Source organism: Dermochelys coriacea, chromosome 4, assembly GCF_009764565.3.
Source record: "Dermochelys coriacea isolate rDerCor1 chromosome 4, rDerCor1.pri.v4, whole genome shotgun sequence".
NCBI classification, from domain to species: Eukaryota; Metazoa; Chordata; order Testudines; family Dermochelyidae; genus Dermochelys; species Dermochelys coriacea.
The window spans coordinates 126,318,971-126,337,065 of NC_050071.1; the positions used below are offsets into that span (position 1 = coordinate 126,318,971).

Sequence of the window (18,095 nt, forward strand, 5' to 3'; positions counted from 1 at the left end):
CAGAATGGACCTTGCTGGTATCATGACAGTAAAAAAGGATTCTCACTAATACATGCAGGCCCAAACTAAAGTCGCAGAGTGACAGACAGATCCTTTTTTAAAGAAAAAAGAAAAACTCTTGGGCATTTTTAAAATAAATTACTTCATTATTTTGTACCATCTTTAGTTGTAAACACAAGAAACATAGCTACATTTTCTCAGAAAGCAAAGAAATACCACTCAAGTGATTCCCCCATATATTGATTTTGTGCTCCAGTGGGATTTCATAGTATTTGTGATTATATCAGCCTATGATACATGCTGGAGTGTTTCAGAAGATCTTCAGTTGGCCATTCACAGCAGAGCTGGATGGTAATGAACAAAAAAGGGGGCAAAAAGTGAGTTTGTTATTATTATTGTGCTGAATGCCTCTATTAGCCCTGGTCTACACTAGGCGTTGAGGTTGAATTTAGCAGTGTTAAATTGATGTAACCCTGCACCCATCCACATGACGAAGCCCTTTTTTTTTTTGACTTAAGGGGCTCTTAAAATCGATTTCCTTACTCCACCCCCGACAAGGGGATTAGCGCTGAAATCTGTTTTGCTGGGTCGAATTTGGGGTACTGTGGACGCAATTAGATGGTATTGACCTCCGGGAGCTATCCCAGAGTGCTCCATTGTGACCGCTCCGGACAGCACTCTCAACTCAGATGCACTGACCAGGTAGACAGGAAAAGGCCCGCGAACTTTTGAATCTCAATTTCCTGTTTGGCCACTATGGCAAGCTGCAGGTGACCATGCAGAGCTCATCAGCAGAGGTGACCATGATGGAGTCCCAGAATCGCAAAACAGCTCCAGCATGGACCCAACGGGAGGTACGGGATCTGATCGCTATATGGGGAGAGGAATCCGTGCTATCAGAACTACGTTCCAGTTTTCAAAATGCCAAAACATTTGTGAAAATCTCCCAGGGCATGAAGGACAGAGGCCATAACAGGGACCCAAAGCAGTGCCGCGTGAAACTTAAGGAGCTGAGGCAAGCCTACCAGAAAACCAGAGAGGCGAACAGCCGCTCCGGGTCAGAGCCCCAAACATGCTGCTTCTATGATGAGCTGCATGCCATTTTAGGGGGTTCAGCCACCACTACCCCAGCCATGTTCTTTGACTCCTTCAATGGAGATGGAGGCAACACGGAAGCAGGTTTTGGGGACGAGGAAGATGATGATGAGGAGGCTGTAGATAGCTCACAGGAAACAAGCGGAGAAACCGGTTTTCCTGACAGCCAGGAACTGTTTTTCACCCTGGACCTGGAGCCATTACCCCCCCGAACCCACCCAAGGCTGCCTCCCGGAGGCAGGAGAAGGGACCTCTGGTGAGTGTACCTTTTAAAATACTATAAAAGGTTTAAAAGCCAGCATGTTTAATGATTAATTTGCCCTGGCATTCGTGGCTCTCCTGGATATACTCCCAAAGCCTTTGCAAAAGGTTTCTGGGGAGGGCAGGCTTATTCCATCCACCATGGTAGGACACTTTACCATTCCAGGCCAGTAGCACGTACTCGGGAATCATTGTAGAACAAAGCATTGCAGTGTATGTTTGCTGGCGTTCAAACAACATCCGTTCTTTATCTCTCTGTGTTATCCTCAGGAGAGTGATATCATTCATGGTCACCTGGTTGAAATAGGGTGCTTTTCTTAAGGGGACATTCAGAGGTTCCCATTCCTGCTGGGCTGTTTGCCTATGGCTGAACAGAAATGTTCTCCGCTGTTAGCCACGCGGCGGGGGGGGGGGAGGCAAAATGTGACCTTGTAACGAAAGCACATGTGCTATGTATGTAATGTTAACAGCAAGGTTTACCATAAAAGAGAGTGTACCCATTGTTCTATAAATATATGTCTTTTTAAATACCACTGTCCCGTTTTTTTTCTCCACCAGCTGCATGTGTTTCAAGGATCACAGGATCTTCTCCTTCCCAGAGGCTAGCGAAGATTAGAAGGCAAAAAAAACGCACTCACGATGAAATGTTCTCTGAGCTCATGCTGTCCTCCCACACTGACAGAGCACAGATGAATGCATGGAGGCAGACAATGTCAGAGTGCAGGAAAGCACAAAATGACCAGGAGGAGAGGTGGCGAGCTGAAGAGAGTAAGTGGTGGGCTGAAGAGAGGGCTGAAGCTGAAAGGTGGCAGCAACGTGATGAGAGGAGGCACGATGCAATGCTGAGGCTGCTGGAGGATCAATATGCTCCAGCGTATGGTTGAGCTGCAGGAAAGGCAGCAGGAGCACAGACCGCCACTACAGCCCCTGTGTAACCAACTGCCCTCCTCCCCAAGTTCCATAGCCTCCTCACCCAGACGCCCAAGAACGCTGTGGGGGGGGCCTCCGGCCACCCAGCCACTCCACCCCAGAGGATTGCCCAAGTAACAGAAGGCTGGCATTCAATAAGTTTTAAACTTTTAAAGTGTTGTGTGGCCTCGTCCTTCCCTCCTCCACCACCTCTCCTGGGCTACCTTGGTAATTATCCCCCTATTGGTGTGATGAATTAATAAAGAATGCATGAATGTGAAGCAACAATGACTTTATTGCCTCTGCAAGCGGTGATCGAAGGGAGGTGGGAAGGATGGTTAGCTTACAGGGAAGTAGAGTGAACCAAGGGGCGGGGGATTTCATCAAACAGAACTTTCACACCATAGCCTGGCCAGTCATGAAACTGGTTTTCAAAGCTTCTCTGATGCGCACCACACCCTCCTGTGCTCTTCTAACTGCCCTGGTGTCTGGCTGTGTGTAACCAGCAGCCAGGCGATTTGCCTCAACCTCCCACCCCGCCATAAACGTCTCCCCCGTACTCTCACAGATATTGTGGAGCACACAGCAAGCAGTAATAACAGTGAGAATATTGGTTTCGCTGAGGTCTAACCGAGTCAGTAAACTGCGCCAGCGTGCTTTTAAACATCCAAATGCACATTCTACCACCATTCTGCACTTGCTCAGCCTGTAGTTGAACAGCTCCTGACTACTCTCCAGGCTGCCTATGTATGGCTTCATGAGCCATGGCATTAAGGGGTAGGCTGGGTGCCCAAGGATAACTATAGGCATTTCAACATCCCCAATGGTTATTTTCTGGTCTGGGAAGAAAGTCCCTTCCTGCAGCTTTTGAAACAGACCAGAGTTCCTGAAGATGCGAGCATCATGTATCTTTCCTGGCCATCCCACGTTGATGTTGGTGAAACGTCCCTTGTGATCCACCAGTGCTTGCAGCACTATTGAAAAGTACCCCTTGCGGTTTATGTACTCGCTGGCTGAGTCATTCCCATGTTCGCCCAGGTGCCCAGTTAAAAAAGCACCCAGGACTACGTCGACAACGGCTACCAGTCATACTGCACTGTCTGCTGCCAAAAGGCAATAAACTGCTGCTGTGTAGCAATGCAGTACCATGTCCGCCAACACCCAGGAGACATACGGTGACGGTTAGCTGAGCAGGCTCTATGCTTGCCGTGGTATGGCGTCTGCACAGGTAACTCAAGAAAAAAGGCGCAAAACGATTGTCTGCCCTTGCTTTTACGGAGAGAGGGAGGAAGGGAACGGGGGCCTGACAATATGTACCCAGAACCACCCGCGACAATGTTTTAGCCCCATCAGGCACTGGGATTTCTACCCAGAATTCAAATGGGCGGTGGAGACTGCGGGAACTGTAGGATAGCTACCCACAGTGTAAAGCTCCGGAAGTCGACTGTTGCCTCGGTACTGTGGACACAGTCCGCCGACTACATGCACTTAGAGCATTTGTGTGCGGACACACACACTCGACTGTATAAAAATGCTTTCTACAAAACCGACTTCTATAAATTCTACCTAATTTCATAGTGTAGACATACCCTTAGTCTGTCTGTCAGAGATTCAGACCCCTTTGGAATTAATCAACAACATCCTGAAGCTTAGGTGTCTTTTAAGAAGGCTGCCTTCAAAGTAATGAATATTTGCAAAGTAAGAATATCAAACTGCAAAAAACAAGACAAAACAAAAACCCTGTGGCAGCAAGTCTCAGAGCTTGGGTCAACTGAGTTGGGCTCATGCTATGGGGCTAAAAATAGTGTACATGTGCCCGTTCAGGGGCTCTGAGATCCTCCCCCAATCCTACAAACCCTCATGCATGTGAGTAGTTTCATTGAAATCAATGAGACTACTCATGCTTAAAGTGAAGCATAAGCAGGATCAGGACTAAAGCTTCCTTTCTTTGGAGGACACCTTCCTACAAGCAGTTAGTTAAATTAGTTGCCTGGTAGTATGGAAACATTACATCCTATAAAGCTTCATGTTTCTTTCCTAGCACAGATGTTTTTTCTACCATTCTGTATTTTAATTTGACTGAGAGAGGCTGATATAATCACAAATACTATGAAGCAGTGGCACTCAGAGGGATCAAACCACTTGTCTAGAACCTATTTAGAATAGAAAGAAGAAGAAAGTTAGAATGTATCTTGGGACAATAAAGTCCAAAATATTCTGATAATTCACTTATTAATTTCTTCTCAACACTCATTTTCAGTTTTTCCAAGTCAGTTAAATAAATGAAGTAAACAATGGATTCTTTCTGTACTATTGTTTGATTGCTTTTCCCCCACATATAAAGGAACCAAATTCCTTGTAGTTTGTTAAATATCTGTAACTTCTTACAAATAAAAGAAAAATAAGGTATCTTAGAGAGAACAAATAATTACATAAAATTGTGCATAATTATGCAACCAGCAGCTTGAATATAATTTCAAATAGTTGTTTATTGATGGTTTTCTGATTCTATACTCTGTCCAAGTGTCATAAAAAAGATTTATTTTGTTTCTGTCTCTTAAATATAGTGGGCTTGTAGTTTATTCTGAAGGACCATTGAACTTGGACCGCAAGCCAGAAGATATGTCTGAGCTTTTCAGACCCTTCCACACTTTGCTAAGGAAAATAAGGCAAGTAATAAAAGATTCTGTTTCTTGAAATTACATCTTTCATAGGATGAATATGAGAGGACTGAAAATTATACATAAAAAGGAAAATGTTTCAAAAACTATTTCTATGCTTTCTCTGTTACCATAGGTTTCAGAGTAGCAGCCGTGTTAGTCTGTATTCGCAAAAAGAAAAGGAGTACTTGTGGCACCTTAGAGACTAACAAATTTATTAGAGCATAAGCTTTCGTGAGCTACAGTTCACTTCATGGGATGCATTTGGTGGAAAAAACAGAGGGGAGATTTATATACACACACAGAGAACATGAAACAATGGGTTTATCGTACACACTGTAAGGAGAGTGATCACTTAAGATAAGCCATCACCAGCAGCAGGGTGGGGGAAAGGAGGAAAACCTTTCATGGTGACAGGCAAGGTAGGCTATTTCCAGCAGTTAACAAGAATATCTGAGGAACAGTGGGGGGTGGGGTGGGGGGGAGAAATAACATGTGGAAATAGTTTTACTTTGTGTAATGACTCATCCATTCCCAGTCTCTATTCAAGCCTAAGTTAATTGTATCCAGTTTGCAAATTAATTCCAATTCAGCAGTCTCTTGTTGGAGTCCACTTCCTGGACACTACGGTGCTAATAAGCGATGGTCACATAAACACCACCCTATATCGGAAACCTACTGACCGCTATTCCTACCTACATGCCTCTAGCTTTCATCCAGATCATACCACACGATCCATTGTCTACAGCCAAGCTCTACGATATAACCGCATTTGCTCCAACCCGTCAGACAGAGACAAACACCTACAAGATCTCTATCATGCATTCCTACAACTACAATACCCACCTGCTGAAGTGAAGAAACAGATTGACAGAGCCAGAAGAGTACCCAGAAGTCACCTACTACAGGACAGGCCCAACAAAGAAAATAACAGAACGCCACTAGCCATCACCTTCAGCCCCCAACTAAAACCTCTCCAATGCATCATCAAGGATCTACAACCTATCCTGAAGGACGACCCATCCCTCTCACAGATCTTGGGAGACAGGCCAGTCCTTACTTACAGACAGCCCCCCAATCTGAAGCAAATACTCACCAGCAACCACACACCACACAACAGAACCACTAACCCAGGAACCTATCCTTGCAACAAAGCCCGTTGCCAACTCTATCCACATATCTATTCAGGGGATACCATCATAGGGCCTAATCACATCAGCCACACTATCAGAGGCTCGTTCACCTGCACATCTACCAATGTGATATATGCCATCATGTGCCAGCAATGCCCCTCTGCCATGTACATTGGCCAAACTGGACAGTCTCTACGTAAAAGAATGAATGGACACAAATCAGACGTCAAGAATTATAACATTCAAAAACCAGTTGGAGAACACTTCAATCTCTATGGTCACTCGATTACAGACCCAAGAGTGGCTATCCTTCAACAAAAAAGCTTCAAAAACAAACTCCAACGAGAGACTGCTGAATTGGAATTAATTTGCAAACTGGATACAATTAACTTAGGCTTGAATAGAGACTGGGAATGGATGAGTCATTACACAAAGTAAAACTATTTCCCCATGTTATTTCTCCCTCCCACCCCACCCCCAAATGTTCCTCAGATATTCTTGTTAACTGCTGGAAATAGCCTACCTGGCTTGTCACCATGAAAGGTTTTCCTCCTTTCACCCCCTGCTGCTGGTGATGGCTTATCTTAAGTGATCACTCTCCTTACAGTGTGTATGATAAACCCATTGATTCATGTTCTCTGTGTGTGTATATAAATCTCCCCTCTGTTTTTTCCACCAAATGCATCCGATGAAGTGAGCTGTAGCTCACGAAAGCTTATGCTCTAATAAATTTGTAAGTCTCTAAGGTGCCACAAGTACTCCTTTTCTGTTACCATAATTTACCTTTTTTCCCCCTGTGTATCTTTTTGTACCCAGCAGTCAGTTGAGCTGATTTTCTTTACTCTGGTATTTTCTAAATTTCTTCCAGTTCTTTTTTACCCATTTTTTCCCTTAAATCATTTTATGATGTTTGTTTTTCTTTATTTTCAATAGATATGATAGGTGGTGGATGGCTGCAATATTGAAGCTAGACATTTTATAGTTTTCGTTAACTGTTGGGTTTCTGCTTTAATTACATTTATTTTATATTTTTTGTTTAACTCAGTATGATATGATGCAATACACAGGTAGTGATTTATTAGATTATTTCCATCTGTAATTTCTATTAGGTTAGTGGTTATCAGACTTTTCCATATTGTGGACCACTTCTTTAAATAATAGATCATTTCCTGCACACCTCCTTTCCCAACCGCCAAATAACTCTCTTGGAAACTATAGTGTTTGGTTTAATTAAAAGTAATAATAGGACTACATCAGGAAGAAGGAATAGAGCTAACCTCACTTTAATGAGATGGTTGGTTACCTCCCTCTCTTTTTGTCTAAACATTTTTTCTGGGTGTAGGAGCTTAGGGTCAGTTTTTTAAAGGTATTTTTGGCATCTAATGGGATTTTCAAAAGTACCTTGGTGTCTAAAACTCCTTGTTTTCAATAGGTGTTAGGCAATTAGATGCTTTTGAAAATCCCATTAAATACCCTTAAAAATCTGGAACTTAGGGGCTAAATTTTCAAGTGACTGTTCATTTTGGGTGCCTCAGTTTTGGTGCCCAATTTGAGACCTTTTTAAAGGGGCCTGATGTTCAGAGTTGCTGAGCCTCCACCTCAAAAAATCAGAACCCTTTAAAGTGTCTCAGTTGAAATACTGAGGTTCTTAATCACTAGAAACTTCTTAAAATGTAAGCCTATGTTTTAATAGTACTGAACATCCTCACACTGCACGCGGGTTCCACTGCTCTAAATTTTTCTAGATTATTTTGCAGTATGGTTCTATCCCCCTATTGTGTTTGCCATTCATTGAATTTTATATTTAGCCAAAATTTGATCACAACTGAGGTTACAGTACATCACAAACACAGATAAATGAAGCTACACAAAGGGACTGTGCAGAGTGCAGAAAGATGTTTGTTTTTGTGTTTATTTTATCAAAAAAGCTTCTAGAAACCCTAAAAGAATCCAGGATTAAGCTATAAGTAGCAGAAAGCAGCCCTACTTAACAATGAGCAGTGTTTCCCTATTTTTATGGAAGCGCTCCACCTTGTTCACAGACCACAGTTTGAGAATCTCTCTAATAGGTCATTTATTCCTTTATCCTGCATATGCAGTATTGTTCAATACAGAATGGGCCAGATTGTAAACCAGTGAAGTGGCTAAGCTTCATTGACTTCACCTGAGCTATACTGATTTCCACAAGCTAAGAATCTAGACATGTATTTTTAGTGTTTTGTCTAGTCTAGTTTTAAATGTCCTAAGTGATGGAGCTTGCACCATTTCCCTTAAGTGTGTTCCATAGTCTGGATCTATTCAGTGTGAGACAGACTAGGTAATATCTCGAATTTGCGTGTCATCCTTGCACAGGGACCATGCTAATCTTCTCTGTATCATTCCAATTTCCCTCCTCCTGTTTGTTTACATTTTGAAAACCTTTAATTTTGTTATTGCTCTTCCCTGAACAATCTCTACCTTGTCTAGATTTTTCTTTAACATGCATTATTATGAAAAGAAGAAAAAATATGTTGAACTAGGTTTTTCTGTAGCCAGAAGCAGTATGTGATTGTAAATTGCAATACTGACACTAAAATCAGTCAGGTTATTATATGTTATCTTGAACTATATGGACATTGTTTCATGGATCCACTGCATGCATCCAATGAAGTGGAGTTTAGCCCACGAAAGCTTATGCCCAAATAAATTTGTTAGTCTTTAAGGTGCCACAAGTACTCCTCGTTCTTTTTGTATGGACATTGATATGTATAAATAAAATTACAATTTTGATCTTTTCTTAATCTGTGAGACTTAATTACCATAAGTACTAGTCCACTTTTCTCTCTATTTACAGTTAATGATACTTTATTAGTTTGTGAGATTTAGATGGGAGATATTTTCAAATACACAAATTGATTTCTAATTCCCATGGAAAGTCAATGGGAGTTGAGCACAAAATCTCCCCTGATATCTCTGTCTAGAAGACATATACCATAGATATGCAAGTACATGCACAATATTGAGCTTTTGGGTAGTTATCCTGTATCTCACTGCTGAAATGAATACACATTACTATTACTACTTTGTAGTGATATTGATTTAAGAAAGCTGAGCATGAAGAAACAAATTATTGAGATGCAGAATTAATAAGGTACTCTTTACCTAGATACTCTTTACCTAGAATAAAATCCTAAAAATACATTCTTTTGAATATAGTGCTTACTACGATGAGAAATCCCACTGAATTTTGAAGTCCAATTAAAGTTGCATTAAAACAAAAAGTTCTATTTACTTCCAGTACACAACCACAACAAAAAATCCTAATCTAAGTTGCTCACATCCCTTTAGATTAATATGGAGATAATGTTTGAAATCTAATTTACTTGTCATTATTTGTACATTTAGTCTACTATTCACATTTTACAATATAGACAATAAAATCTGTTAAATCAGTGTTTGTTTTTGCTTAGTCCATTTCATTTTCAACTTTTCAAATCTTAATTGTTGGGTTGCAGTCATATCAGGGTAATGTATATTTGTTCAATAACTATTTCTATTGCACTCTTTTTAAAAAATGGAAACCCTTTAGTTCAACATTTAGTTTTGAAAAAGTCAGTGCTAACAAAATCTGAGTTTTGTGTCAAATTGGAGATTACAATATACTGCTTCATAGGAAAGGGTCCAGATTTAAATTATCTGGAGCCAGTTTGCAAAATATTTTCAGTGAAACAATATTTATTAGTGAACACACAGAAAATCAAAGCAAATCATACATAAACTATGTAAAATTAAAGTATGTATAAACTTTGTGGTTAGCAGTCTAGCTAGTTAAGTCCAATCAGGCAATTATTGCCCCTTCAGCAACGTCCTTGATGAACTCTATCATCACCACTGTTCATTTAAAACAACAACAGAGCCATCTCTACAGTGTTCAGGGTTTGCAGAGTCCTCAGCACTTAGGCAGTAGGAAGGGAAGGTGCTCCATCTCTCCCCCCCCCCACAAGAGTAACTGCCTTGGGGTTGTTTCATGGGCTTTCTTTGCCTTGTGACTAGTGGATTTAAACTCACTGGGTTGCAATTACTGGACAGTGAGGTGGTTTGGGGGGACATATAAAGGAGATCAAGGGGGGAAGTTGGATGGGGCACTTGCATTTCCTTCCAGCAGTCAGACGTTAACTCACCCTCCAGCTACACTTTGGCTTTGTCACCAGTGGATGAGGGCAATAGAATAGGCTTTGGTGTGTTCTACTATTAAAATGCTCACATGCTGTATTCCAATACAATGCTTATTGTAAGACTATAAAACAACATATTATTGCAGCACATTATTGACTCCTATCAAATTTCAGTATAAAGTTCAATATTCTTTACCTATTAGCCAATTAGATTTTCAATCTTAATATAAAACAAAACATAAGACTTATTGAAATGCTTACTGTATGATTATAACACATCTGTCATGTTCGCAAAAAGAAAAGGAGTACTTGTGGCACCTTAGAGACTAACAAATTTACTTGAGCATAAGCTTTCGTGAGCTACAGCTCACTTCATCGGATGCATTCAGTGGAAAATACAGTGAGGAGATTTATACACACACACAGAGAACATTGAACAATGGGTTTTATCATACACACTGTAAGGAGAGTGATCACTTAAGATGAATCAGCAGGAACGGGGGGGAGGGGGAGGAGGAAAATCTTTTGTGGTAATAATCAAGGTGGGCCATTTCCAGCAGTTAACAAGAACATCCGAGGAACGGTGGGTGGGTGGGTGGGGGGGAGAAATAACATGGGGAAATAGTTTTACTTTGTGTAATGACCCATCCACTCCCAGTCTCTATTCAAGCCTAAGTTAATTGTATCCAGTTTGCAAATTAATTCCAATTCAGCAGTCTCTCGTTGGAGTCTGTTTTTGAAGTTTTTTTGTTGAAGGATAGCCACTCTCAGGTCTATAATCGAGTGACTGGAGAGATTGAAGTGTTCTCTGACTGGTTTTTGAATGTTATAATTCTTGAGGTCTGATTTGTGTCCATTTATTCTTTTACGTAGAGACTGTCCAGTTTGACCAATGTACATGGCAGAGGGGCATTGCTGGCACATGATGGCATATATCACATTGGTAGATGTGCAGGTGAACGAGCCTCTGATAGTGTGGCTGATGTGATTAGGCCCTATGATGGTATCCCCTGAATAGATATGTGGACAGAGTTGGCAACAGGCTTTGTTGCAAGGATAGGTTCCTGGGTTAGTGGTTCTGTTGTGTGGTGTGTAGTTGCTGGTGAGTATTTGCTTCAGACTGGGGGGCTGTCTGTAAGCAAGGATTGGCCTGTCTCCCAAGATCTGTGAGAGCGATGGGTCGTCCTTCAGGATAGGTTGTAGATCCTTGATGATGCTTTGGAGAGGTTTTAATTGGGGGCTGAAGGTGACGGCTAGTGGTGTTCTGTTATTTTCTTTGTTGGGCCTGTCCTGTAGTAGATGACTTCTTGGTACTCTTCTGGCTCTATCAATCTGTTTCTTCACTTCAGCAGGTGAGTATTGTAGTTGTAAGAATGCATGATAGAGATCTTGTAGGTGTTTGTCTCTGTCTGAGGGGTTGGAGTAAATGCGGTTATATCGTAGAGCTTGGCTGTAGACAATGGATCGTGTGGTGTGATCTGGATGAAAGCTAGAGGCATGTAGGTAGGAATAGCGGTCAGTAGGTTTCCGATATAGGGTGGTGTTTATGTGACCATCGCTTATTAGCACCGTAGTGTCCAGGAAGTCTCTTGTGTGAATCTCTTGTGTGGACTGGTCCAGGCTGAGGTTGATGGTGGGATGGAAATTGTTGAAGTCATGGTGGAATTCCTCAAGGGCTTCTTTTCCATGGGTCCAGATGAGGAAGATGTCATCAATGTAGCGCAAGTAGAGTAGGGGCATTAGGAGACGAGAGCTGAGGAAGCGTTGTTCTAAGTCAGCCATAAAAATGTTGGCATACTGTGGGGCCATGCGGGTACCGATTGTAGTGCCGCTGATTTGAAGGTATACATTGTCCCCAAATGTGAAATAGTTATGGGTGAGGACAAAGTCACAAAGTTCAACCACCAGGTTAACCGTGACATTATCGGGATCCTGTTTCTCATGGCTTGTAGTCCATCTTTGTGTGGAATGTTGGTGTAGAGGGCTTCTACATCCATAGTGGCCAGGATGGTGTTTTTAGGAAGATCACCGATGGATTGTAGTTTCCTCAGGAAGTCAGTGATGTTTTGAAGATAGCTGGGAGTGCTGGTAGCGTAGGGCCTGAGGAGGGAGTCTATGTAGCCAGACAATCCTGCTGTCAGGGTGCCAATGCCTGAGATGATGGGACATCCAGGATTTCCAGGTTTATGGATCTTGGGTAGCAGATAGAATACCCCAGGTCGGGGTTCCAGGGGTGTGTCTGTGCGGGTTTGTTCTTGTGCTTTTTCAAGGAGTTTCTTGAGCAAATGGTGTAGTTTCTTTTGGTAACCCTCAGTGCGATCAGAGGGTAATGGCTTGTAGAAAGTGGTGTTGGAGAGCTGCCTAGCAGCCTCTTGTTCATATTCCGACCTATTCAGGATGACGACAGCACCTCCTTTGTCAGCCTTTTTGATTATGATGTCAGAGTTGTTTCTGAGGCTGTGGATGGCATTGTGTTCTACAGGGTTGAGGTTATGGGGAAGTGATGCTGCTTTTCCACAATTTCAGCCCGTGGACATCGGCGGAAGCACTCTATGTAGAAGTCCAGTCTGTTGTTTCGACCTTCAGGAGGAATCCACCCAGAATCCTTCTTTTTGTAGTTGGTAGGAAGGTCTCTGTGGGTTAGTATGTTGTTCAGAGGTGTGTTGGAAATATTTGGAATATTTTCCCATGTTATTTCTCCCCCCCACCACACCCCGCACTGTTCCTCAGACGTTCTTGTTAACTGCTGGAAATGGCCCACCTTGATTATCACCACAAAAGGTTTTCCTCATCCCCCCGCCCTTCCTGCTGGTAATAGTTCATCTTAAGTGATCACTCTCCTTACAGTATGTATGATAAAACCCATTGTTTCATGTTCTCTGTGTGTGTATATAAATCTCCTCACTGTATTTTCCACTGAATGCATCCGATGAAGTGAGCTGTAGCTCATGAAAGCTTATGCTCAAATAAATTTTAGACTCTAAGATGTCACAAGTACTCCTTTTCTTTTTGTGAATACAGACTAACATGGCTGCTACTCTGAAATCTGTCATGTTGAAGCTCATTAAAGGAAATAAGAGACACTGGGTTTACACTGCTCCCATTAGCTATTATAAAATTACAGTATAGCTATTGGATTAGTAAAGTGTCTGTTGGCTAGATAAATCCATTATATTCTTCTCCTTGATGTCCTATTGCTGGATTGCCTGATTTTCAAAGGTGCAAAGCATCTTTGGAATCAGTGGGAATTGTAGATATCGAGCACCTCTGAAAATTAGTCTAGGAGTAATTATCCTACTCTGTATACTATTAGCAAAAAGAATTGTACTTTTTCAAGTTCTGGTGCTGTAGGCCAGGAAACAAAATGTTTTAAATTTTTAATTGAGACATATATAAGATGCATATATTATAATTATATTAATATTAACTTGGATACATACAGTTACTCCGCACAAAAGTAGAGAGATAATACACACACTGTCATTACTGAATAATTTCAGCCAGATCTAAAATTCTGCAGATACGTTTATCTCTAATCTTTTATCAAAGCTCTATGTCCACCTAGGGCTTGATCCTGAGCCCATTGAAATCAACAGCAAGGTTCCCACTGACTTCAGTGGTTCAGGATGAAGCCCCTAATAATCATATCAGTACATCAAAAATACTATAACACCTCTGAATCCATTTCATACCATTTAGTGTGAATAAAAATGTAATACATTATATTCCCATCTCAGAATATTTGGGTGATTTTGGATTTCTGCCATAAGCAGCCTAGTTGTGCAGGGTGGAGGGGGTAACGGTGCATATCAGGTCTGTTTCTGGAGGGTGGGGTTTAGGGCTAGATCAGTTAATTGCAATTTGCACTCATACCCACATCTTACTCCTATGGGAACAGCTACATACAGAGAGGATTGACCCTCAGAGAAAAAAAGCAATCAAAATTAACATTGCTTCCCTTCTTGAAGGGAAGGTAACTTTAAATTCTGGAGAGGTCTCCATAGAAGCCAACCTGATGGAGGCTGTGTGGAAGATGTGTGAAATCAATTTATCTCCTAGCTGCCTTATCCTCATCCTCTCTTCAGCTACTCTGCCCTTTTTGTGGGCTGGGCAGCCAGCCAGTTCCAGACCATTGATGGAGCAAGTTCTTCAGCCTGGGTTCTGCCAGCTGTGCAAAACGCTCCGTTGTTTTTGCAATAGGTAGAGTAACTATAGCTGATAACAACCACAGTACACTTTAAGAATCTTGCTTATTTTTTGCTCATCTGCAGTATACAGTAGAAGACAAATATTCTTTATTTTTCCAAATATAATTTGCCCTCATATAATAATGTGTCAATTACAATGAAGGCAGATTAGAACCCCCAAAGTGACTTTTATAGCCAATCTTTTTTCAAGTCTACCATAAAAAGGAAATACAGTGAAACTGTCAGAGTTGGCTTTCAAGTGCTCTACTTACTCATTTCTTGTGAATGATAAAAACAAGGCGAGTCAGAAAGATCCAATGTTATTTTTTTCATAGTAACATAGGACTTGGCATACTGGATCAGAGCTGAGGCCCATCTAGTCCAGTATACTGCCAAACACTGGCCAGTACCAGAAGCTTCAGAGGAAGGCATAAGAACCATGCAGCAGGGAGATATAGGATAATCAGCCCCCTAAAGTAGGTCTCATCCTGATCTCTAATGGTTAGCAATTTAACTTAATCCCTGAATCATGAGGTTTAATACCCCCTCCAGAAGTTATTGTTTATAATTATAAACAACTCTGGACATTCTTCATATATATGCAATTCCTTTTTGAATCTTGTTAAGTTATTGGTTTCAATTATTTCATATTGCAATGGATCCCAAAGCCTAATTATGTATTATGTGAAAAAGTATTTCTATTATTCAGTTGCCTGTATCTTATAAGAAAAAGAAGCTTCATTTAGTATCTGAAAGTATCTCTGAAATCCTGGTAATTTTTCATAGACAAAGCAAAGGAAAAACAGAAGTAGCTGAATGGTTCCCTTTCACAGTGAAAGCAATTTCAGTTTATAATAAAACTTTTGTTGATAAGTTTAGAATTGGTGACACGGAACAATTTGTTTAACAGGTTTACTTTTGGTTTAAGACATAAATTGTTTCCATTCTAATTACTGAAGTAATGGCAACAGAAGATTACCCAATTTAATCTGACAGGTTTTGTATAACAACTCTTTCATCTTCTTAGTGAGGATAATTACTGCTCTATATTGCAAAGAATTTTCCTAAGAAACAATGTCCAGCGATGGTTAGTTAACTGCATATTTTAAATTTAATGCATAAAATACACCACTTTTAGGTGTAACTCCATTAGGATCCTCTTGATTTGCATGCAAGAAGTTTATAATTTATATTTAGACACAGTATTATTCAGGTGTATAGGTATATGTCGGTGTGTTTGTTCATATGTATGTATATGTGTGTATGTAGAATTTAAAAATTAAATATTATTTGTATTATAGTAGCACTTAGAGGCCAGGGCCCCATTGTGCTAGGTATTATACAGATATCTAACAAAGAGGCTATGCCTGCCCCAAAACTTTAAAATCGAAGTGTAAGACTATAAACAGGTGGATAAAACTAACAAATGGGGGAACACAAAGAATCAATGAAATTATACATAGAAAACTGTGAGTCTCATCATGTAAAGTGCTTCAATTGATATAATTTTGGAACTAAAGTGGTCATACTTAATAAGTCAATATTTATCAGACTGTGGTATCTCAGATAGTGCAGTCTGGGCCTAATTCAAACTGACTGAATTCAATGGGTGTCTTTCAGTTGACTTCATTTGTTTTGTATCATACCCTGTTTCTTTATACCTGGCATGTTCAAGGAATAAGAAAGAACTCAGATTCTGTAGTGTGACCATTCTTGGTAAATGCAGAGTTCTTTATAGCAACAATGTAGATATGCATGTGATTTTAGAGTAGCTTTGACAACATCAGATAAGCTTCCAGCGGTACATAGTTGAGATACTCAGCTGTTGTAAATAACCCCATTGAAGTCAATAGAGCTGTATCAGTTTACATCAGTAGAGAATTTGACTTGGTAAGAGCAAAATATGATCATGAAAACAAAGTAGATACTTAGTAGAAAAATTTGGATAGTTGTTAAGTAGAGAGAGCTCTGAACAAATACTCCTACAAATACCTGCGTCCGACTCCACTCCCATGGCTCCTAGTTCTGAGCAATATTGCTCTGCCTCATATCAGACAAGAAATCGCCACTGGCAAGTTACTGGAGAAAATATGCGCCAATTCAAACCTGCCGCTGTACAATGATCTTTTTAAACCACCAGCTGCACGTTTGCCGTCACGTCACCCGTTATGGTCTCATCTGCCATGCCAGGATGTTAGGGCGGAAACACTCTGGCGAGATTTCAGAGTAGCAGCCGTGTTAGTCTGTATTTGCAAAAAAGAAAAGGAGTACTTGTGGCACCTTAGAGACTAACAAATTTATTAGAGCATGAGCTTTCGTGAGCTACAGCTCACTTCATCGGATGCATCCGATGAAGTGAGCTGTAGCTCACGAAAGCTTATGCTCTAATAAATTTGTTAGTCTCTAAGGTGCCACAAGTACTCTGGCGAGAGGAATGGATATCTGTTATAATCCCCAACCAGTCCGTTGTCGCCAATCCCACAATGTGCCCACGTGGTTTTGACCTGCCCCCTCGCCAGTGGTTCCTGTTGAACAGGTTCTGGATCAGGCAAGGTCTCTGTGAAGCCAACCAGTATCGCTGGAGTTTTCATGACAGCCCTTTGTGCAGCTGTGGTGCAACACAGACAATGACGCATATTGTCGATGAATGCCAGCGGTGGCCTTGAAGAACTGCGTCACGGCACTGAAGATACTATCACTTGGCTAGACGACTATGCACACACTAAATAAATATATCTTTGGAATACCCTGTGAGCACACTGTCACAGATCCTAGTGAGAGCCCCTTCTTGGCCACCCACTAGGATTGCTGTGAGGGGAATCCACGCCTCTGCTCTGGATCACTGGTGTGTTTGAAGCTCCTGGAGTCCAGTCATGGCGCCAACCTGAGAGTTCCCAGGCACACTCTCAGTGCACAGACCTTCTACCTGGCACCCTCCCTCCCTGAGTGTAGAAGTCTCCTGTCCGGCTGCCTAGTCCCTCTGAACACTGTGCTGAACCTTCATACTCTCCAGTACTTGAAGACTGCACTATCCCAGAACTCCTCCCCAAAGATGTGAAGCTTTGGCTTACAGTTTAACTCTCTCAAGCGCCTGCAGGAGTTGTGACGCAGTCTACACACACACTTTGTACAGTCTAATGTTTTCGTGCTCCTTATATTTAATCATGTAAAGCATAGGGGAGTACAGATCATACAAAACAATAAAACATCCTGAACACAATAACCCTCACTAACTCCCCTTCTCTTGGGAGTCCTTGGGGCACCATGTGTTCAGATAGAGAGGCAGGGTCCTCTGTTCCCTTGCCTAGCCTGCCCCAGTCTTCCTCCTCTTACTCTGGTGCAAAATGGCTCTACCCCTCTCCTCAGTTCTCCCTATGAGTCCATTCATGGACTCCTGCTGGGGTCATCTGCTTTTGTTCTGCCTTTTGGTATTTTTCCATTACTCCCAAACCTCTCTCCCTTCAGACAAGAGGAAGAAGTCTCCCAAGGAGAGCATACCTATTGTCCTGAGTTCTCTTAATCTGAGTAATGCAGATCACTCACCACTATCTTTGGCCTGGTGAAAAGATCATAAAACTTTAGGTCTGGAATGGACCTATAGAGGTCTTCTAATCCAGTCCCCTGCCCTCAAGGTAGGACTGGACTAAGTACAGTATTATCTAGACCATCCCTGAGAGATGTTTGTCTAACCTGTTC

At 41.5% G+C, this 18,095-nt stretch overlaps 1 protein-coding gene and 1 non-coding gene across 2 annotated transcripts in view; one reads left to right on the top strand and one right to left on the bottom strand.

The window, feature by feature from the left end:
• The window catches only part of ZFYVE28 (zinc finger FYVE-type containing 28), a 318,804-nt gene that overhangs the window by 234,865 nt on the left and 65,844 nt on the right, over nt 1-18,095 (top strand). The window contains 1 exon segment of the mRNA XM_043512584.1: nt 4,833-4,934. Within this exon segment, the coding sequence (XP_043368519.1) occupies nt 4,833-4,934 (102 nt within the window).
• LOC119855334 lies at nt 8,366-8,467 on the bottom strand. The gene has a single exon (XR_005292836.1). It is a non-coding gene; the product is annotated as a U6 spliceosomal RNA (small nuclear RNA).